We start from the raw sequence: 21,659 nt of genomic DNA on the forward strand, positions 1-21,659 counted from the left end.
GTGGGTCATGCCACAATGTTTCATTGCGGCTGACGCAACGAAACATAGCGACAGTGGCGGATCCCAGTCATCCGTTTTTTGCTTCAACAGTCCTGATTTGTTGGTTGTAAGTGGTCTCTATCCAACTATGGTTGTGGATAGGGACTCATTTATATATTTGGGGTATATTTCGTTATATCAAAGTTACTTATTGTAATATGATATTATCAAAATCATTTATGGAACGCGATGCAATGATTATTAAGAGTATATTTTTTGTCATTTTATATTTTATGTTCGATTCTCGCTCGCCTCCGAAATTTTTTTTTGACAAGTATGCCTTATAATCTTACAAATGAGTATCTGTTCTCATAAATTTTCGGGTTGAGCGAGAATCGAACCTAGAACCTGGACAGAGGATAAACTCTTAATCACTTAAGTTATATTAAGACTTATGACATATAAGTTTAATTATTGAGAAAAAAAGTATGTTACAAATTTCCCTTATATTGTTCATCCAGTAGTAATCAAAAAAAAATTATAGTAAAAGATACTCCCTCCGTCTTACTGGATGTTTACGTTACTTTTCGGCAAGTTTTGCAATACTCGTTTAAAGTATAGTTTCATAATAATTTTTAATTTTTTTTTTTTGAATAAAAGTTGTATGTCTAAATTTTTGTTAAATTTTTTTTGAAAAAATGTTATGAAATTATACTTTATAGAAAACTTGAAATGCGTGTCAAATAATAACGTAAACATTTCAGTGGAATGGAGGGAATATGAAGTTCTTAATTACCTTATATGATTATCGAATATAATTGGAGGTTAATATAAAAACTTGAGGGACAACAACCCTCACATGACCAAAAAAGAAAAATCATAGGACATTGGCTAGATTAAAAATAACAAACTGACAGACATTACACTTTTTAGTTCTAAATTCTATTTTTGTGTGCTAACTTTATCTTTACATCGTCCACTATGTACATCCATATCTCTAATCAGTTTGTTAGTCTAAAATAAATAAACAATCAAATTAAATGTTAGGTACCTTCGCCCAACCATATTATATCAAATCGACAATAACTAAATATACTTTATTTCCCTGTCAAAAAATATACTAAAAAAAATTATACCTTATTTCATTTGAGGAATCATGTCAATATCAAATCAAAATCAAGTAAATAGTTACTCCCGTCATAGTAGATTCTTAACATTTGAAATGAAGAGTTGGACACGCAACGCATTTTAAGGCTCTTATTTAGTATAATTGCATAACTTATTTTTAAGATTTTAATTTTTTGAATAAAAATTTAATGTTTGAAATTTTATTCAGAAAAAAAAAATTTAAAAATAAGTTATGGAACTATACTAAATAAGAGTTTTAAAATACGTGCCGAACTTTTAATTTGAAACGTTAAGAACCTAGTGGGACGGAGGGAGTAATATTTTATATTAAATTAAAAAATGGTATAGATACTGTATATCAGTTTTAGTGCAATTACCCATAAAATGATGGGACCTAGGTTTTCTATCTATAATATTTCCTCATTCTTTTTAGTTGTTTTTAGTTATTATATTTCATTTTTTATCGATTAAATTGACTATTTTTAAAACTTATCCATTTATTATATTAAAAAAATTATATTTATGGGCGTACAATAGCTAAAACTTGTTATAATAGAATCAAAAATATTTTCGTCCAATTTCAATGAACTCGTGCTAAAGTGTTATAGCCTCAACATGTAATTTACAATATAGTTATGTTAGTCATTTATACATGCGATTTTTATTTTTGAATATACTACAAGGTTGATATATGTTAGACATAGATGTTTTATAATATAGTGAATAAACCTTTTTTATACTACTTCAATTATTTTATTATACACTTGGGATTTTTAAATATGTGAAAAAGTTAAGGGACAGAATAAAAAGAAATATTCGGTGGCAGCTTTCACCGATTTTCGATTAAAAATCTCAAATTATTCAATTTGTTTTGTTTTGTTTTCTTGAATAATCTTCAATTTTGAGGAATGATTCTATTCATTTCGTTTGTCTATTTTATTTTTTAGATCTATATCATCAAAACTCCAGATATTTTTTGTATTCGATTCAAGTGTAACTTATGCATTTGAGAGTGGACAAATTATCTACGAACGTGGTTTCGTTTTTTAGACCTAAGAATTTTATTTGATTTTTCAGCTTACAATTTCGTTTTTATTTATTTTAGCCGGTTGAAATCCTAAAAATCTTTACACTACACTCTCTTATTATTTATTCATAAGTTATACACATATTATTATACATATTCTAATTATTCTATCACATTATTCCGCTTATCATTAATTGAACGGATATTATAGCACTGATGATATTATAAATTCTTTATTTCAATTTTACGTAGATTAAATTTATGTTTCGTCACTTCAATCTTGTCAAGGTTAATTCATAACATATAATTAACTTATATAAAATAATATAATAACATTATAATGACATGATTACATATATATAGCCAGATCCAATAATGACATAATCTATTATAATATAATATAAATTATAGTTTTATAATTTTTTTTTAAAAATTTTCTTTTTCTGAATAAAAATAGAATGTTTAAATTTTTATTCAGAAAAATAAAAATTTTAAAAAAAGTTAAAGAACTATACTTTCTCTTCATCTTAAAATGCGTGCCGAATACTCTCCCAAAAACGATAACCATTGGGAGGGACGGAGGAAGCTAACTCTCTGTCCAAGATGAAACATGAAAGTTCTACAAAAAAATATTTGAATGCATGCCCTTTTACGTAGAACATAAGCAATTAAGTAATCAGAATGTGCATGATTGATTTGATAATAACACACCTAATCAAATCAGTTAGCTTGTCTAATCTCCGAACCTTTCACTAGTCTATCCTTATCCACGCAAACCATCATTTACATACCAACTGAACTAGTGTCGGTCCTGTCGGAATGAAAACCTCGTTCTCAGCACTCCCCTAATTCATTGCTTTGGTAGTTATGAAAATTTCGTAACTGAACGAGAATCAAATTAAGAACCAAAAATAACAAGAGATAAACCCTTAATCACGTTCTAACGACTTCTATTTTTTATGTATTTTTCTTGAATAACTAGGCTTATATGTGTTAGAATTGAGTATCTTTAAGTTATTCTTATTTTCGTATTTTCGATTTCGATTCTCGTCAACAATTTAAAAGCTCGCTCTTACCTGGTGCATATTTATTTCGTTGAATTATTAGACTTGGGTCCTGTTTGGCGCCGAGCTTATAAGTCACTTATGGCTTATAAGTCCGTAACGGCTTATTTACGACCGTTTGTCGACCCAACTTATAAATTTATTATAAATTTATAATTTATAAGCCGATAAGTTGATTGTTAGTAACGACATATTTTTTCTCAACTTATGACTTATTTTGATTTTTCATTGATTTATTAATCTCAGATTTAAAATATATATTTTTAAATATTAATCTAACTTCAAATTGAAGAATTAAGATAATTATATTTAATAATTATTTATTTTAGTTCATTTAAGAAAAAAAAAATCCGACATAATTAAAATTATCCAAACACTTATTTAACTTATAAGTATTATTCTAGTTATCACTTATAATTTACTTATTCATTTTAAGTCAAGTGCCCGTTTGGGAAATTTTAAAATAAGTAACTTATGACTTAAATCGAATAAGTGACTGATAAGTGATAAGTTAATAAATGCTTATAAGTTATATAAGTGCTTGGATAATTTAACTTATAAGTCATAATTTTTTTTATTTAAATAAACTAACATAAATAATTTTTAAATATACTTATCTTAATTTATATAATTTAGGTTTGATTAACATTTTAAAAGTATATTTTAAAACTAAAATTGATAAAAAAATGAAAAATAAAAAAAAAGTTGAGAAAAATTATATCGTTACTAACATTCAACTTATCAGCTTATAAGTTGTAAATTCAACTTATAGTGTCCGTTTGGGAAATCTTAAGATAAGTAACTTATGACTTAAAATAATTAAGTGCGAAATAAGTGATAAGTTGATAAATACTTATAAGTTCTATAAGTGTTTGGATAAATTTATTTATAAGTCAGAAGTTTTTTTACTTAAATGAATTAAAATAAATAATTGTTAAATACAATTATCTTAGTTCATGAATTTTAAATTAGAAATTATTTAAAAATTTATATTTTAAAATCAAAACTTTAGAAAAAAGTGAAAAAATGAAAATAAGTTGGAAAAAAGTACGTTACTGCCAACTTTCCACTTATGAGCTTATAAGTTGTAAATTCAACTTATAAGTTGGGTCGACAAACACTCATCAATAAGTTGTTACGAGCTTATAAGCTACATAAGTAGCTTATAAGCTAGTAGCCAAATAGGCCCATAAATTGGGTCGACAAACACTCGTAAATAAACCGTTACGGGCTTATAAATCAATAAATTCTTATCAGAATTGCCCAAGAGGTTACACCTTATAAATGTTCATTCCAATAAATCTTGGGATGAGCGAAAAATGAACTTTGAGAAAATAAGAAATAACCCTTTATCTCTCGAGCAATCTCATCGACTAGTACATGTTACTTTGAGGATTGAACAAGGTACAATATGCTAAAAGAGCCCATATTACCTCAAAAAAATAAATTTATCTCCAAAACAAATTTATCTCCGCTAAGCTATCTCATCGTCTGCGGCTCTCAAGCCCATATTACCTCAAAAAGGAGGAGGATTGTGCAAGGTACAAAATGCTAAAAAGCCCGGACCCAAGAAGGGTCTGAATCTATGACAGTGGTGAAAAATAGTACAAATGTACAATATGAATATATATGGATAAATCATACATGGATACAAAATATAACCAGCTGGTTCACCGCTATATATCACGGGGGGTTCTTACTTCTTACACTCTCACAAGCCGCAACTTGACTGACACAATCATACACAAACCAAGGCAATATACCAGACTCAGTGTGTGTGTTTGTGTGTGTAAATTTACCATTTCTGCACACCTTTGTTTCTGAAACTTATGTTGATCAAGTCCATGCATGAACTGATATTACCAAATTCAGCTTTTCTTAATCTTTCACGAGAGTTACAGTCTTACAGACTCTTACACAGATCACATATATAATATATTATGCTGCAACAGTGGAGCCGTGGAGGTTGTGTATCCCCAAAGTGTTGGTGCATGGTTGAGCTCGTGTCTCTCTTGCGGGAGGTCACGAGTTCGACTTCTGATGTCTATGTCTTTGTGATTAGTTATCAAAAAAAAGTGGAGGTTGTCACGCAACCGAAAATTCTTTCTTGGTATGATGGTCTAAATTATATTTTAGATTATCAACAATAGCTGTTAACGGATTAAGAATCCGTTATGACTCCCCGTAAACTCATACTCTTATTCAGTAGCTATGTCATTTCTTTGACTATAAGTTATTCGTACTCCTGAATCTGCCTCCACGGGAGGAAATGAGGGAGCAATCGAGGGATTAGGCTTATAAGTTATTTGTACTCCCGAATCTGCCTCTAAGGGAGGAAATGATGGAGCAATCGAGGGATTAGGCTGAAGTCTGACTAGACTCCGAAAACCGAAAACTAGTATATTTCTTTATTTCAACCCCGTTAGAATATGAAACATTACAGAACATTAAACTATTAGCATAATGAATATTTAATATTTAAATTATTTTTAGCCCCGCATTTTAATTGAATTCTGGTTCCGATACTGTCCCATGCCATGAAACTAAATCTCTTAACCTCTATTACCCAAAGTCCATAACACTAGAGATAAAAACAACCAATGATTAACCTATACATTCCTAGAGTATTTTTCTCTTCTTCCTTGTATTAATACAGGATTGAGTTTTAGTAGAGACATATATTCGAAAGTATTTAAATTTATACAACCCACTTTTTCTCGGATACTAAAATAGACCATCAACCTCTACATGATATACACAAATTGGCATCCATCCTATCATTAGAGCTAGATGCCATAACTACCAAAACATTGTTGGACCATTTGATAGATTATCATACATTTTGGTGAAAAATTACAATCACACAAAATTACTTATCTCATACATGAATTTAAGTTTTGGAATCTACTCTGCAAAATTTCTAAGAGAGTGTAGATTCTATCTAAAAGGTGTAGTAAATATAATATAGAGACATAGTAACAAACTATCTTTGGTTCTTTAACTATATCTATCTATCACGGGCTACTAAAAAACAACATGCATTATAATTTACTTATATAACACACTTCCACTATATAACAATCACTACACATTAATCAATCAACCATTCACATTTTTATATTATCTTCTGTTATGAGGATACCCTGTTTTTACACGATGGTGTCCTCGAAAAACAGAGCATTATCCTCTGTTTTGCTCTGTTTTCGAGTGCTCTGTTTAATCGTTCTTCAAATTTGGTCACCGTCGAGGCAGGTCTTAGCGCAATCTTCTGCTAATTTTGCTTGTGATGTTGCGAAGAATCCTGCAGTGGCGAGTTACGCGTTTTGTGATCAGAAACTGGACGTGAAAAGCAGAGTGAGTGATTTAGTGAAGCGGCTTACATTGCAGGAGAAAATCGCCAACTTGGTGAATAATGCAGGTGGTGCTAGTAGGCTTGGAGTGCCGAAATATGAGTGGTGGTCTGAGGCCTTACATGGGGTTTCTTATGTTGGTCCGGGGACTCATTTCTCGAGTCTTGTTCCCGGAGCTACTAGTTTCCCTCAGGTCATCTGCACTGCAGCTTCTTTCAATAGTTCACTATTTGAAGCTATTGGGAAGGTAACAATGCAGCATCTTTAATATTTTCTTTTGCAACTGTATTTTTTGAATTTTTTTGTGTATTTTATACTAGGAAAATGATTGACAGATGAAAAAACTTGAATGATTTCCAAGTTTCTAAGCATTATTTCCATGATTTAGATCCAAATGTGAGTGGTGGTGCCGGTTGGTGCCTACAAACCATACATTATGTGGCTAACATGGGCCGGCTGCCAGGGCCGGCCCTATACATTCGGGTGCCCTAGCCGAATCATAGAAATGGTGCCCCTCTTTTAAGATTGCTAAGAAATTTTTTTGCTATTCAAACGATACTAGTTGTAAATAACGATAAAATTATAAATAAATGTTTTTTGTACTGAAATGCTCATTAAAATGCATGCAAATAAATGTAAATAGATAAAATTATGTTATGTATACTACATGTATGTAAAATTTTGGTGCCCCTTGTCGATGTGATGCCCTAGGCGCTCGCCTTGGTCGCCTTACCCGAGAACCGGCCCTGCCGGCTGCAATGCCCGCCCGAAAAATAAAGATGTCCATAATCATTGTTTAGTTTCAAGAGGTGTTGGAGCTGGATGAGTACCTTGCCTGAAGCCTCTGGGGATGATTCTGCAGATTGGTTCATGCATTGTTCATCGTTTACGGTTAAAATTTATCGTCCTTACATATTTAACAATGACCAAGTTTCATATGCATAAGGATTATGAGTGGCATTAGCTAAGAACTTTGATAAAGTTTCAACATAAGATCTAACTACTTCAGGACATTCTTGCTGACTTTGAAGGTTTTTGACTCTTTTCTTGTTTTGGTAGCTTATAAAAATCCTTATATTCCCCTATTGTGATCTAACCATTTTAGTATTATGTGGAGGCCTTATCTATAATCTATATGCAATCATTGTTGGTTTATCTGGCATGTTTTTCTTTTACAAAGTAAGTGGAGCCATAATTTTTGCCTTCTTGGAAAGGGAAGGTTTCAGATAATCATGTGATTTTCATTTAACTTCAAGTTACAATAAATTTGAATGATGAAGTAAATTTTATTATCTTCAACTTGCTATAAAGTTAGTCACCACTTGAGTTATACCAAATGCAGGTCTATGTGTATTATACAGCTTGCAGTTTGTAATTCTGATGCACCTAACTATGCTTCATTTCAAACTTTTGTTGCACGGGAGACTTGTGCACTGAGTGCATACGATCTTGTTATCATAAACGTCTACTTATTAACAGCGCCTAAGTTTTGTTCCATGTTTAAAAATCATCAGACTTCTAATTAATCAACACTCAAGCTGCTATACTAACTAATGAATCTCTGCTTAAGCAGTAGATGGACCTCTTTACTGCCTGAGACAGTTTACGGATTTTTAGAGCATGTACGATAGTACAAGTACACAATGACTTTGTACACTAAATCAGAACCACAGAAGGGAACTATGGTGTTGTTTATTTTTTTGTTATTTAACGAAAGAGGAGATGTAAACAACGATGATATGAATGTCTGCAGGCGGTATCAAATGAAGCAAGAGCAATGTACAATGTTGGTTTAGCTGGATTAACATACTGGTCACCAAACATTAACATCTACAGAGATCCTAGATGGGGAAGAGGTCACGAAACACCAGGAGAAGACCCTTTACTTACTAGTAAATATGGTTCGTCGTATGTTAAAGGTTTACAAGAAAGAGATGATGGTGATAAAGAGCGCCTTAAAGTTGGAGCTTGTTGCAAACATTATACAGCTTATGATGTTGATAATTGGAAAGGGATCGATCGATATCATTTCAATGCTGTGGTAATTTTTGAATTTAAGAGGAAAAAAAGCTTGCTTTTCTCTATGTATAATAAATCTTGTTATTTTGCAAGTTTAGTTAAAATCTTAGGATTGTTTGTTTAGGTGACAAAACAAGATATGGATGACACTTATCAGCCCCCATTCAAGAGCTGTGTTATTGATGGAAATGTTGCTAGTGTCATGTGTTCCTACAACCAAGTTAATGGCAAGGCTACTTGTGGGGATCCAGACCTACTGGCAGGCGTGATCCGAGGTGAATGGAAACTCAACGGGTAACTTTCCCTTCCTTCCCTGTAGACTCTTCTCGAGCACAAAAAATTTACAATCTTACTGCACAATAGTACATTTTTGCTGGATTCTTTTATCTAGCATACAAGTTAGTTCAAGTGATAACAGTATTTCGTCTGAATTTGGTTTCTGCAGATACATAAGTTCCGATTGTGATTCGTTAGATGTGATGTTTAATTCTCAACATTACACCAAGACACCACAGGAGACTGCAGCAATTGCTATAAAAGCTGGTTTGGACCTCAACTGTGGGGATTTTCTAGCAAAACATACAGAAAATGCAGTTAAAGAGGGGCTAGTAAAAGAAGCAGACCTAGACAATGCGGTCACAAATAATTTTGCAACATTGGTAAGACTAGGCTTCTTTGATGGTGATCCAAGCAAGCAACTATATGGCAAACTAGGTCCAAAAGATGTGTGCACCCCCGCAAACCAAGAACTCGCCCGAGAAGCTGCAAGACAAGGCGCTGTGCTGCTCAAGAACAGCCCTGGATCGCTTCCACTATCTATCAAAACCATCAAGTCCTTGGCAGTAATTGGACCTAATGCCAATGTCACAAAAACCATGATTGCAAACTATGAAGGTATCATCTATATGTCTACTGATATTTTCGACTTTCAAGCAGTGTATGCATAAGTTGATCTTTGTATATTTATCTTTTTGAGTCTGAAAATTTCAGTTGCATATAAATCTAGAAAAATATGGCATTTCTACTACATAGTAGTCGCTAAAAATACTTCTTCATTGTGTATTTTTTGCAGGTACTCCATGCAAATATACAACTCCTTTGCAAGGTCTAACAGCATTAGTTCCAACATTGTATGCACCTGGTTGTGCCAATGTAGCATGTGCAACAGCACAAGTTGACGCTGCAACAAAAATAGCTTCGACAGCAGATGCAACAGTCCTGATAGTAGGAGATGACCAATCTATTGAAACTGAATCTCGCGATAGGATTGACATTACACTTCCTGGACAACAGACATTACTAATTCAACAAGTTGCAAAGGCATCAAAAGGACCTGTTATTCTTGTAATAATGTCTGGAGGTGGAATGGATGTACAATTTGCTAAAGATGATCCTAAAATCACTAGCATTATGTGGGTTGGTTTCCCAGGTGAAGCTGGTGGAGCTGCAATAGCAGATGTTATTTTCGGATTTTTCAATCCAAGCAAGTCCATCAAACTCAAATAATCCTACACAAATCAGATCAAACATTTTATGTCAACGCTTTTAACATTGTGTTCTTATTGCAGGTGGAAGACTACCTATGACATGGTATCCACAATCATATGTTAACAAGGTCAACATGACAAACATGAACATGAGACCTGATCCTGCCACGGGCTATCCAGGCAGAACTTACAGATTCTACACAGGACCGACCATATACACATTTGGAGACGGACTAAGCTACTCAGAATTCAGTCATCACTTAGTAAAAGCACCAAACCTTGTGGCAGTTCCACTAGCCGAAGGCCATGCTTGCAAGTCATCGAGGTGCAAGTCCATCGACGCCTTAGAGGAGAGTTGCAATAACATTGCTTTCGACATTGAACTAAGAGTAAAGAATGCAGGACAAATAAGCGGAAGCCACACAGTGTTCTTGTTTTCGAGTCCTCCAGCAGTGCACAATGCACCACAGAAACACTTGTTGGGGTTTGAGAAGGTGCATTTGACACCGCAAGCACAAGGAGTTGTTAAGTTTAATGTAGATGTTTGCAAGCATTTGAGCATGGTGGATGAGACTGGGAACAGAAAAGTGGCACTGGGAATGCATGTTCTTCATATAGGGAACTTGAAAAGCTCCTTGACTATTAGAATTTAAAATGAAATGCCAAATTCTTGATGGCTATTGATATATCTTCTCTGTTTTTGGAAGAATCATCCTAAAGGAAAACAAAGTTCTCCAAAAAATTAAACTCTGTTTGTTCAAGATTTAAGCATTTCTCTATCCTTTTCTCTCTTTTTTTTAGCATAACTTTTTTGGGATAAAAATCATGTTCAACCTCGACTCGTAACGTAATCAAATTGAATCGATTTAAAAAAGTTCATTCTCGAGTAAAATAAATTTTACATGCATAAAACTCTACTTAAATAAATGTAATCATATTTGAATTAATTTAAAAAAGTTTATTCTGGAATAAAATGAATCCTACATGCATAATTCTCTACTCGAATCTAAACGTATTCTTATTTTGTTAACAGAAACAAATCAAATTTAATTCAATTGAACTTATTTAAATCGAGTATTTTTTTCTGAAGTTCGATTCGTTTAAGGTCCTAATATTTTTCGAATTAGTTTTTTAATTTTAAAATCTGGCTGTAATATATTTGCTATACTTGAGAATATAGATGTTCAAAAAATCCGAAACCCGCTAATTGCCACGTGTACGTGTAATAAAAGTATATAAAGCAACGTCAAGCTTCAGTCCTTTGAGTAACCTTCCATGAAATTGATCATCCACAAGACCACAACAAACAAACTCTTAGTAGCTCAGCTTCTTCATTTCGCTTCGTCAATCCAGGTCATCTCTCTCTCTCTCTCTCTCGCTCTCTCTCTCTCCCGCTCGCTCTCTGTTTCTCTCCGTCTCTCTCAATTCCGATTTCATCTTATCATTCTCTATGTGTTTTTGTGTATATATGATAATGCTGTTATCTACATGTATATTACTTGTGCAATCATCTATATATGTTTGTATGTATGCATTTTATACGCGAATTACTTCGATTTTTGGCGAATTTCATGTTATTCGAGCTTTGAATTGTCTGATTGAGTCTATGAGAGTGATTGCAATTTAGGCGCGAGTGCAGAACTCAAAAAATTGTGTATTTATGTATATGAGAGAGCGATAGAGACAGAGAGAGAAAGAGAGAGATTGCTGCAATTTAGGCGCGATTTCAGAACTCAAAAAATTGTGGATTTATATATATATATATATATGATAGAGATAGAGATAGAGATAGAGAGAGAGAGATAGATAGAGAGAGATAGAGAGAGAGAGAGAGAGAGATTGCAATTTAGGCACAAGTTCAGAACTCAAAAATTGTATATATATAAGAGAGAGAGAGACATATCACAGTTTGGGCGTGAGTTCAAAGCTCAAAAAATTGTATACTTATATGCGCATTTTTCAGATTCGTTGATAAACGCATTGCTTTGATGAAATTGTAGCATTTTTTTTGACAAAATGAAAATGTAGCAGTTTAGTTTAATTAAAAGCATTTTATTGAATTTCTGTTTTGTTTGTGTATCTGTAGTGACTAGACAGAAATTCAATGGAAAGGATTTATATAGATAACAATTCTAAGCTTCATAAAGTGATGGCCTTGCGTGGCGGAATTTCACCTCTCTGCAACTCGCCTCTTCGTGTAAACAGTAATCATCCACAGCGAGGTCCTGGTTTTGATTTGCGTGCAAATCCAAATGTTCTGAGTAGTTTAGAGAATCTGGAAAATCCGATTGTCAGGTACTACCGATCTGGAGGATCTCCTTTGTCTTCGATTGAGAATTTGGAGATTTCTCCAAAGACGATGTTTAAGACTCCGGTCAAGGTGGAGGAGGATGTGATTGTGATGGACGGGGTTCTGGTAGGACCAGTGACTGCTAGTAAGGTTAGGTCTTCATCATCTACATCTGATTCTGGTGGATCATCGTCTTCTGGTGGTAAAAGCTTTTATAAGACTGAGATTTGTCGGTCTTGGGAGGATTTTGGTAGTTGTCGCTATGGAGCTAAATGTCAGGTAATATAAATGATGGTCTTATCTTTATATACGCTTATGTTTCACATTTGCATACTGCAAGTCAAATATTGAGCATATTTGCAAATGGAAGAGCTTTTCTGTTGCTTAAAATGATAGTCTAAGCTAGGCTTGAACAATAAATTTGAAATGCGAAAAGCATAGTTTCTTAAACATAGATGATCATTACTTCGGTATGCAGAATGTCCTTTAATATAGATTCCTTCAATCAACTTAAGCTGATCAACTGGATACTCGGGAACTAGAATTTCGGAAAGTGAAGTCTACGGTTTCTTTGACGAGATTGATCATCCCTTATGTTTAATAGTGTCAATTATTTAGAACAAGAATTTTGGCATGTGAAGTGCTGTTTACTACTTTTCTTTACAGAAATTCATCTTTACTACATTACTTGAATTGCATAATCTGATGATACATTTGTGATATCAGACTTAAAGAGTGTTCATCATTTGTGAATCTATCCATTCCAGCAACTGAGAGAGAGAGAGAGAGAGAGAGAGAGAGAACAAAAAATGACTTTGGTATAGTGTTGAAATTTGGGTTTACAACTAAAATATAAAACTGTTGCTAAAAATTGATTGTGCACTTGTTTAGCTTATATATTAACAAGCAAACCAATGTAGTCAATGGATAGTGCTCTAACTATGTCATCTACAGAGTCTCATTTTACATGTATCATACTGTATAACCAATATTGTGAAGTTTAAATTTTGATATGTATTAACTACGGTATTTTTAGATTCCACTTTTTCCTTCTTTAATTGTCTGGCAGCTTATCACCTGTTGTATACCTCTGCAGTACTAGATTTTTTAGGAGTAGTTTGTTATTAGTTTTAAAGAGTACTAATGTGTGTCAGTCTCAGCAGAAGTGTCAGTACTCTGGAAATGAGCTGACATCAGTCAGGCACAATGTGCTTCATCATATTGTTATTACCGGGAGACAAGGACTGTGTGATGCTTGACAGAGATGAAATGAGTAGTTAAGCTAGTTTATTTTAAGCCTTAAGTTTTTCTTTGGTATAGTAGAGCTTTTGTGAGCAAATATATATGGCTTGTGAATTGCAGATAAAATTCATTATATAAAATCAAATTCTGATTTTTTTGTTTTGTTTTTGTATTGTATGAAACCAAGTCTGAGTCTGAGTCGAGTCCCAGAGAAGTTCCTATAGAATGAATGAAATGCAGATTTTACGCTTAGGGATTAATACATTTTGGTTTTGTAAGTCTATTCCGCAACTGTATTTGAAATTTAACATATGAGACTAAATGGAACCCTTTTCAATATCACGGCATCAATTACTATAAACTGAAAAATTATGTTTTAGATCGTATAACTAAATTTATTTACTACTAATGATTCATATCCCTCAAGCTGCCTATTCTGCTGTTTCAAACCACTCTTATCGTTAAGCAAATCACGTAGAACAGAATGTAATAAGTCTTACATCTTAATTGCTTGAGAGTACCCGAGCATGATTACATCTCATGCAGATTCTTGGTTTTGCTTTGTCTTAGTTGTTACTGTCTGATATCCTTTAACCATGTTAAGTCCATATTTTACAGTTTGCACATGGAAAGGAAGATCTGCGCCCAACTCGATTTTCCAACAGGAGCAAATCAGAGGTAGAGATAGTCATCTTGGTAGTATGTAGAAATGAACTCATCATCTGTTAAAAAGATGGTGTTGCTAACTTTTGGACTATATTTACTTCATCGACTAAAACGACTGTCTTTTGGTACATGTAGATTCAGATGTGCAAGTCATATAGCTCAGGCCCAGGCTCAGGCTCATATGGTTCTAAGTGTCGCTTCAGTCATGAACAGAACAATTTGCCTGCATCTGGAGCAGATTCTCCATTAACTACGACCTCTTTAACGAGTCGAACAATCTCACAGAACACGTCGCCTGCATCTGGAACAGATTCTCCATTTACTACGACCTCTTTAATGAGTCGAACAATCTCACAGAACACTTCGCCTGCATCAGCAACTAATTCACCTGTTTCCGTGATTTCTTCAAAAACTCAAACTGTCTTGCCTATCCAGCTAGATAAAGCCATGATCTGTGCTGGAAAGTGCCCTTCAACACCACAATCAGCCTTACAGAACAATTCGCCTGCATCAGCAAAAGATTCACCGGTCTGGGCGATCCCTTCAAAACCTCAAATTGTCATACCTATCAAGCTAGAGAAAGCCGTGAACTGTGCTGGAAAGAGGTTTCCGACAGCACAAATAGTCTCACAACCCAATTCTCCTGCTTCAGCTACAGATTCATCAGTCAGTATGATTCCTTCAAGAGCTCGAATTGTCTCACCTATCGAGCTGGAGAGAGCCATGAACTGTGCTGGAAAGAGCTATTCTACAACACAAACAGTCTCACCTATTAAACTACAGAATGCCACGAACCGCTCTGAAAGCTTCACTTTTGCTAGTAGTGACTGGTCTCCCTTAGATGATGGCATTGAGGTTGCCTTGCCTTGTTCTTCCTCCACTGACAAAGCTCTATCAAAAGAAGAAGTTGATGCTTATATAAACAGCGTGCTCTATGGTTCTAGTAAGAGTAAGACGTTGCCTGTTTTTGCTGCGTTCTGCCCAAGGTAGAGAAATCCATGTTCCAAACAAAACTCATTTCCCACCTCTATTAGACAGATTGAAGAACATAAATCTTCCATATGTGTTAGATCCCTTGAAGCAATGTTTTGTGGCACAGTTTTACCTGCTTTTGTACATCTTATATAGACCATATATCACATATGAAGTCAGCTATACAATGAACTTTGCAATGAGTTGGACGAAGGGAATTGAGTACTAGTATGGTGGTTGTCCAAGCAAAGCTTGCTTTATAATTTCGCTATAGAGCTTCGGACTCGTGTTTCTGAGTGAATTTGGTTGTCTCAAGATTGAACAATTGTTGGTTTGATCAGCAGAAGTACGTTAAGTAGAATTGCAGCGTTGCTTTGAAGGATTATACCATATTATTAGCTATGCTTTCTGCCGTTCTTTATAGATATAGATGCCTATTTTGCTTATCTTAGCTTGAAACTTGCAAGCAGACAACACGAATTATCAATAATATGGTACAGTATACTGCAGTATACACCATGGTGTCTGATACCTGGTTCTGGTAGTTTGTTGTATACTCGTGCACTATATTGGTGCTGGAGGTTACATCTAAACTTCATCATCCCAAGTTTAAGTCGTAGCAGCATTCAGTGTTAATGTTAGGGCCTTTTTTTTGACAAAAACGCACTTGCATTAAAACTTTTCAGAATCAATCAAACTGATAAAATCTGGAGCAGAAACCGTTCACTCCGTAAGACTTGGCATAGAATATGTCGCCCGCGCTAAACTGTGAGGCAATTCGCATATCTATAGACATGACATATCAAGGTGTTTAAGCGGAAGATGAGCAACAGCATAAGTGTACTCCTACAGGATTTTCATTACACACTTGTGATTTGCATTTTTCAACGATAGACAAAATTCAATAATTCATAAAAACGATATAATAAAATGATGATAAATAGTCCGACTTCCAACAACACAGAACTCAAGTGTGGATATCAAACAAAATTCAAAAAGAGTAAACAGACAAAACCCCACACAGCATTCACAACAAAACAAAACCTCTTCTGTAATGCCACAACACTAAACACCACACACTCTCTCACTCACACACAGTCTCTCTCTCTCTCTCTCTCTCTCCGCTCTCTTCATTTTCTCCATTCTCTCTTGCTCTCTCTCTCTCTCTCCATTCTCTCTCTCCATTCTCTCTCTCTCTCTCTCTCTCTCTCTCTCTCTCTCTCTCCCTCTCCCAAATGTCTGGAGACTCACAATCCTCACAAGAAATGCCAGACCTAAACGACTACGAAGACCAATCGAGTCTCTACGAAGCCTACAACGAGCTCCACGCCTTAGCACAAGAGCTCGAGACTCCTTTCGACGCTCCGGCAGTCCTTGTCGTCGGACACCAAACCGACGGCAAGAGTGCCTTAGTTGAAGCACTAATGGGATTTCAATTCAATCATGTCGGTGGTGGTACAAAAACACGTAGACCTATCACTCTTCATATGAAGTTCAATCCTGATTGTCATTCTCCTCTTTGTTACCTTCTTTCCGACTCCGATCCCTCCGTTTCACAACACAAGTCTCTTCTCGACCTCCAGGTCATTATCTCGTTTTGAATTTTAAAACTCGATAAATAAATAAAACAAACATAATAGGACAATGTATATCTCAAACTCGATTATCGAATAATTATACATTTATTGAGGTTTAATTGTGTATACACTGTGTATGATTGTGTAATTTTGGAGAATTGGAGTTGTTATCTATATGCATTGTGTAGTTGTTATACTAATTGTTTCTGAAATTAGAGAATCTTTTGTTACGGAATGTTTAGGTTTGTTAGATAGAGATGAATTAGTATTGACTGTTGCACGTGGTAGAAATTGAGTTACATTATTTATGTAGTAAAATGGCTGGAAGTGTTTTATGGTGTTATTACGTGTATTTTAAATGTACATTATTGGAAATGTTTAGGGCACAGTTTGGAAAGGAAACTTAAAATTACAAAAGCAGTTAGTGTGATAGTTTATAATTGTTGAGTGCGAAAGTATGGGATGTGTATTATAATATTGCGAAAGAAGTTCATTTCTCGAGAATTGTAAGCAGAAGTTTTGGGTTCTTTAGTTCTACTATTTGACTTTATAGGTAACTAGAAGTTCTTTGTGTTAAAAAAATGTGCAGGTTTACATTGAAGCTGAAAACATGAGGTTGGAGAATGAACCATGCCAATTCTCTGCAAAGGAGATAATTATTAAAGTTGAATATAAATTTTGTCCAAATCTCACCATTATAGATACCCCGGGGCTTGTTGCTCCTGCACCTGGTCGAAAAAACCGTGCTTTACAGGTTCAAGTCAATTCAAGAATTTACTTCTCTCTGATTTAACTAAATGAGGCAGCATGTTGGTCAATTTAATGGCTTATGTGGCAGGCTCAAGCTCGTGCAGTAGAATCCCTAGTGCGTGCAAAAATGCAGCATAAGGAGTTCATCATATTATGCCTTGAAGATTGCAATGACTGGAGCAATGCAACTACACGTAGGGTGGTAATGCAAGTATGTCCATCTCAGATTTGCTTAATTATATCTGCATAGTCGGAATTATTTTTTACAATTGTATAAAAACCATACTATATCCAAGAATTAGTATACTGCACATTAGACGTTTTTCAGTGATTTAGTAATCAAGAATGGAGGGCTTGTGTGATTAATAGATCTATAGCAGGTTTTGAGTTGAGCATCTCTGGATCTTTCACGTTAAAAGCAAAAGCTTGATGTTTCCACTAACTATTTACAGATTGATCCTGAACTTGCGAGGACTGTGGTTGTCTCAACAAAGCTTGACACAAAAATACCTCAGTTTGCACGTGCTTCAGATGTGGAGGTTTTTCTCTCACCTCCTGTATGCGTTCTTGATGGCTTCATGTTAGGCGATTCTCCTTTTTTCACATCTGTGCCTTCTGGAAGAGTCGGTTCTGGACATGAATCTGTTTACAGATCCAATGATGAATTTAAACAGGTGTATACTTCAGTTAAATTATATGTGTACTATTATGTAACAACTTATCTTTATGTCCAATCTATTTTTTATAAAGCAAGCTTACGTTGTCGAGATCAGTATATAATTATTGTCTCACAGAATGTGGACTAATAGTTTGTTGGTAACATGTACAAGTGAGTGCTCCATTTGCTAGCATGAGTACCTTGGAAGTAAAAGCCCATAGATATAAGCTAAAATGTCAGGTCAGTACCAAAACAAACCAAACAGTGTGTCCCATTAGGATGTAGGACCCGAGGAGGGTAAGACATACATGGACCTTGCGCCTACTCCCAGTAGAGAGTGTTTTCGGGGGGACTCCAGAATCTTGAGTCAATTTAGTAGCTAATTGAAGTCATTGTTTGTTGTAATATCTATGATGATAGATGTTGTGGCACAAGAAATTAATATATTTTACTAACAACATATTAATTGATTACTTCGGCACTGCTATCATTTTAAAGTAGATTGCTTTTTCATGTTTGACCACTATTTTCCGTGCTCTATATTAATAATCTATCCTCTATTTGATAGGTGTACTGAAATTAAAGTACTTGCTAGGGAAATTAGTATCTTTGACTTGGGAAATTTGGAACAGATTGGTTACTCTGTAACCTACTGGTTTCTTGTTGCAGGCAATTTCTTTGAGGGAGATGGAAGATGTGACACAATTGGAGGATAAGTTGGGCAGGTCACTATCGAAGCAAGAAAGAAATAGAATAGGTGTAAGCAGCCTTAGATTGTTCTTGGAGGAGTTACTGCAGAAAAGGTAGATAGGTCTTTCTTACTTAATCTATTAAGAAAAAAGAGATATTTCCAATGCACCATTAAAAATCTTAATTAGAGCAATATGATCTTTATCTCTAATATGCCTCATATAATTCTGAAAATTAAAGAATAAGACTCATGGTTATAGCTGTAAATCACAACTAGGTACATGGATAGCGTCCCACTGATCATTCCACTTCTCGAGAAAGAATACAGGAGCAGCACGAGAAAGCTAAATGAAATAAATCAGGAACTCGGGTTTGTATTTTGCTTATGCAAGCATCCTATTGCTTTAGTTCCAGTACGCAACAGTTTTTATGATCATTTTGGGGCACCGCTCACCATTTCCGCTTCTCCTTTTTTAACCTCTTAGCACTTTGGATGAATTAAAACTCAAGGAAAAAGGAAGAACTTTCCATGATCTATTCCTGACTAAGGTTTGGGTCTATCTGTGACTTGATGTTGTCATGCTATCAAGATTACTGATTTCCGTATTATATAAACCTAGTTTCCTAATTTATATTGTTAATAAATTTTGCAAGTTTTGCTTGCAGTTTCAAAATGTCAAAAAAATTAAATCATCGTGAATGTATTCATCAATAAACAACCGAATTAAGTTGCTCAATAAAATTACATTTGTCTCAATTTTTGTTGTTGATCTGTTAATCATATAGGCACTTTAGCATGCACATGATTAAAGAATTCGAGTAAAGAATCATGCCAGAATCAGGATTTCAGTAGAGTGACCTTTTATGTAGCTTTTGGACTTTTAATACTGTAAATTATGGGTAATTTATGCTTTAACCATGATTCTAGTTCTAATTCAAATATACTGTTTCACCTCTAGATTTTTCAGGTGTTTTTTGTGATACTTGATACATACTTACTATGTTTTCTTTCTTACCTCAGTTATCGCTATTACTGAAAGGGACTGTGGTTGCACCTCCAGATAAATTTGGTAAACTGTCTAGATGCGGCCAGATTATAAAAATGCCTTGAACTATTTAGCATGTGTTCTATTCAACACGATAGCCTGTTTTAAATGTTATAGAAATAAGAGCATTATCGGATCATATTAATTCCAAAATGATTCTTCTCATCTACCAGTTTCGTTGTCTGCTAAAACATTTTAAAAACTCTGTCATCACTATGTTTTCATTGTAGGGGAAACACTACAAGATGAGAGAGCGAATGGAGGGGCATTTATTGCTACTGATGGTCTTCAGTTTCCCCACAAGCTAATACCAGTAAGCCCTGGAATTCGAATATATCTGATACTACATGTCCACTATTTTCTGAGTTATGTTACTGCATACAGATGCATGTTATGGATACCTTTATCATAAATCTTTTCCCACTCAATTGGACTATCATCATTTTGTTGACATCTACTCATTTTATCATGTGTGGGACTTGCCCACAAGGTAATTATACCTTGTACTTCGTCTATTAAAAGAATTTTAAGGATCTGAAGATTTTGTTGTGGTGAAAAAAGCCAACCCAGAATGCACCATAAGATCCCTTCAACAACACAAAGTCAGCAGCATCTCTAGTATGGCTGTCCACGAACTTGTTTATATGTTTATGTTGAAGTGCAATTCGGGTGTTTATTGGACGAAGGGTTGTCTTGTAAATGGGCATGCATTAGTTCTTGTTCTTGTCATCAAAAGTTGAACACATTGTAGTGGTCTTTTCCTAGTTTCTTTAATTTAAGTTCTTGCATGTCTATTAAGACGTTTAAGTTTCTTCAGCACTGAATCAGAGTCAGAGAGCAAAATACATACACTGAAATTTTGCCTTCCAATTTATTTGAAATTCTATATTAATTTCTGTTTTACGCAGAATGCAGGCATGCGTCTTTATGGTGGTGCTCAGTATCATCGTGCAATGGCTGAATTTCGTTTTGTTGTTGGCGGAACTAAATGTCCTCCAATTACACGTGAAGAAATTGTAAATGCATGTGGAGTGGAGGATATTCATGATGGAACCAACTACTCAAGGTGATCTCACATTTAAGCCTCTTTTTAGTTGTTGGATACCTCTTTTGTCTGTACCTCATTCCAAATGTTTTTCCTATCACTTCTTGATCTTGCAGGACTGCTTGTGTCATTGCCGTTGCAAAAGCTCGTGATACATTTGAACCTTATCTTCATCAGGTGGTCAACTCCTTACCGTTTCATAGGATTTTTGTTGCCCCATCTCCTCATTATCCATGACTGTATGGAGTTACATGTTGCATAGAATTAGGCATATGTTAACTTGTTAGAGAAGATTATCTCCTAGAACATTTTGGGGATTCTAAAGTTAGTAAGAACTTGTGGAACAGTATATATAGGAAAGTACAACACAAGCGTGCTAAAGCAATGTAGTTACAGTTAGTGTCAGGGAGAAAACTTATGTCTAATCATGCTGAGGATAAACACCAATAGGAATATATATCTGTGCATACTTGTTTTGGGCCTACACATGTATTAGAGCATATTCTTGAACCAATGACCTTGGATATGGGTATATATGTTAGTGGATTTTAGATGGTATGTTTAATGCTTACTCCCCATGTTACAGGACTCTGTGAAAATTGTCCAACATCAATCCATGTTCAAGTACCAGACTGGGAATTATTTTGTAAAATTTGCATTTTTATTGGC

At 34.6% G+C, this 21,659-nt stretch overlaps 3 protein-coding genes across 3 annotated transcripts in view; all 3 read left to right on the forward strand.

The window, feature by feature from the left end:
* The first annotated feature begins 6,113 nt into the window (after positions 1 to 6,113).
* Positions 6,114 to 10,841, forward strand: LOC141668284 (beta-xylosidase/alpha-L-arabinofuranosidase 2-like). Its single transcript, XM_074475102.1, has 6 exons — positions 6,114 to 6,795; positions 8,302 to 8,589; positions 8,692 to 8,861; positions 9,013 to 9,461; positions 9,640 to 10,050; positions 10,136 to 10,841. Exons 1-6 carry the CDS (start codon positions 6,331 to 6,333, stop codon positions 10,705 to 10,707), a joined length of 2,355 nt encoding a protein of 784 aa, XP_074331203.1. The 5' UTR covers positions 6,114 to 6,330; the 3' UTR covers positions 10,708 to 10,841.
* A 470-nt stretch (positions 10,842 to 11,311) lies between these two features.
* On the forward strand, positions 11,312 to 15,883 carry LOC141668285 (uncharacterized). The gene is made up of 4 exons (XM_074475103.1): positions 11,312 to 11,407; positions 12,141 to 12,623; positions 14,205 to 14,264; positions 14,388 to 15,883. Exons 2-4 carry the CDS (start codon positions 12,159 to 12,161, stop codon positions 15,240 to 15,242), a joined length of 1,380 nt encoding a protein of 459 aa, XP_074331204.1. The 5' UTR covers positions 11,312 to 11,407; positions 12,141 to 12,158; the 3' UTR covers positions 15,243 to 15,883.
* A 385-nt stretch (positions 15,884 to 16,268) lies between these two features.
* The window catches only part of LOC141668288 (dynamin-like protein ARC5), a 28,414-nt gene continuing 23,023 nt past the window's right edge, over positions 16,269 to 21,659 (forward strand). Inside the window, 11 exon segments of the mRNA XM_074475106.1 lie at positions 16,269 to 16,807; positions 17,391 to 17,555; positions 17,640 to 17,762; positions 18,004 to 18,225; positions 18,879 to 19,012; positions 19,177 to 19,269; positions 19,385 to 19,448; positions 19,921 to 19,969; positions 20,176 to 20,258; positions 20,854 to 21,011; positions 21,107 to 21,167. Of these exon segments, the coding sequence (XP_074331207.1) occupies positions 16,460 to 16,807; positions 17,391 to 17,555; positions 17,640 to 17,762; positions 18,004 to 18,225; positions 18,879 to 19,012; positions 19,177 to 19,269; positions 19,385 to 19,448; positions 19,921 to 19,969; positions 20,176 to 20,258; positions 20,854 to 21,011; positions 21,107 to 21,167 (1,500 nt within the window). The 5' untranslated portion in view covers positions 16,269 to 16,459.

The sequence above is a fragment of the Apium graveolens genome, chromosome 6 (assembly GCF_009905375.1).
Source record: "Apium graveolens cultivar Ventura chromosome 6, ASM990537v1, whole genome shotgun sequence".
Lineage (NCBI taxonomy): Eukaryota > Viridiplantae > Streptophyta > Magnoliopsida > Apiales > Apiaceae > Apium > Apium graveolens.

What these genes read in the sequence shown, in the direction of transcription:
- LOC141668285 (XM_074475103.1), top strand. Translation starts at nt 12,159, where the DNA reads ATGGAAAGGATTTATATAGATAACAATTCTAAGCTTCATAAAGTGATG. An exon ending in GCTATGGAGCTAAATGTCAG is followed by an intron (nt 12,624 to 14,204) that starts GTAATATAAATG and finishes CATATTTTACAG; the next exon opens with TTTGCACATGGAAAGGAAGA. An exon ending in CCAACAGGAGCAAATCAGAG is followed by an intron (nt 14,265 to 14,387) that starts GTAGAGATAGTC and finishes TGGTACATGTAG; the next exon opens with ATTCAGATGTGCAAGTCATA.
- LOC141668284 (XM_074475102.1), top strand. Translation starts at nt 6,331, where the DNA reads ATGAGGATACCCTGTTTTTACACGATGGTGTCCTCGAAAAACAGAGCA. An exon ending in GATATCATTTCAATGCTGTG is followed by an intron (nt 8,590 to 8,691) that starts GTAATTTTTGAA and finishes TTGTTTGTTTAG; the next exon opens with GTGACAAAACAAGATATGGA. An exon ending in CATGATTGCAAACTATGAAG is followed by an intron (nt 9,462 to 9,639) that starts GTATCATCTATA and finishes TATTTTTTGCAG; the next exon opens with GTACTCCATGCAAATATACA.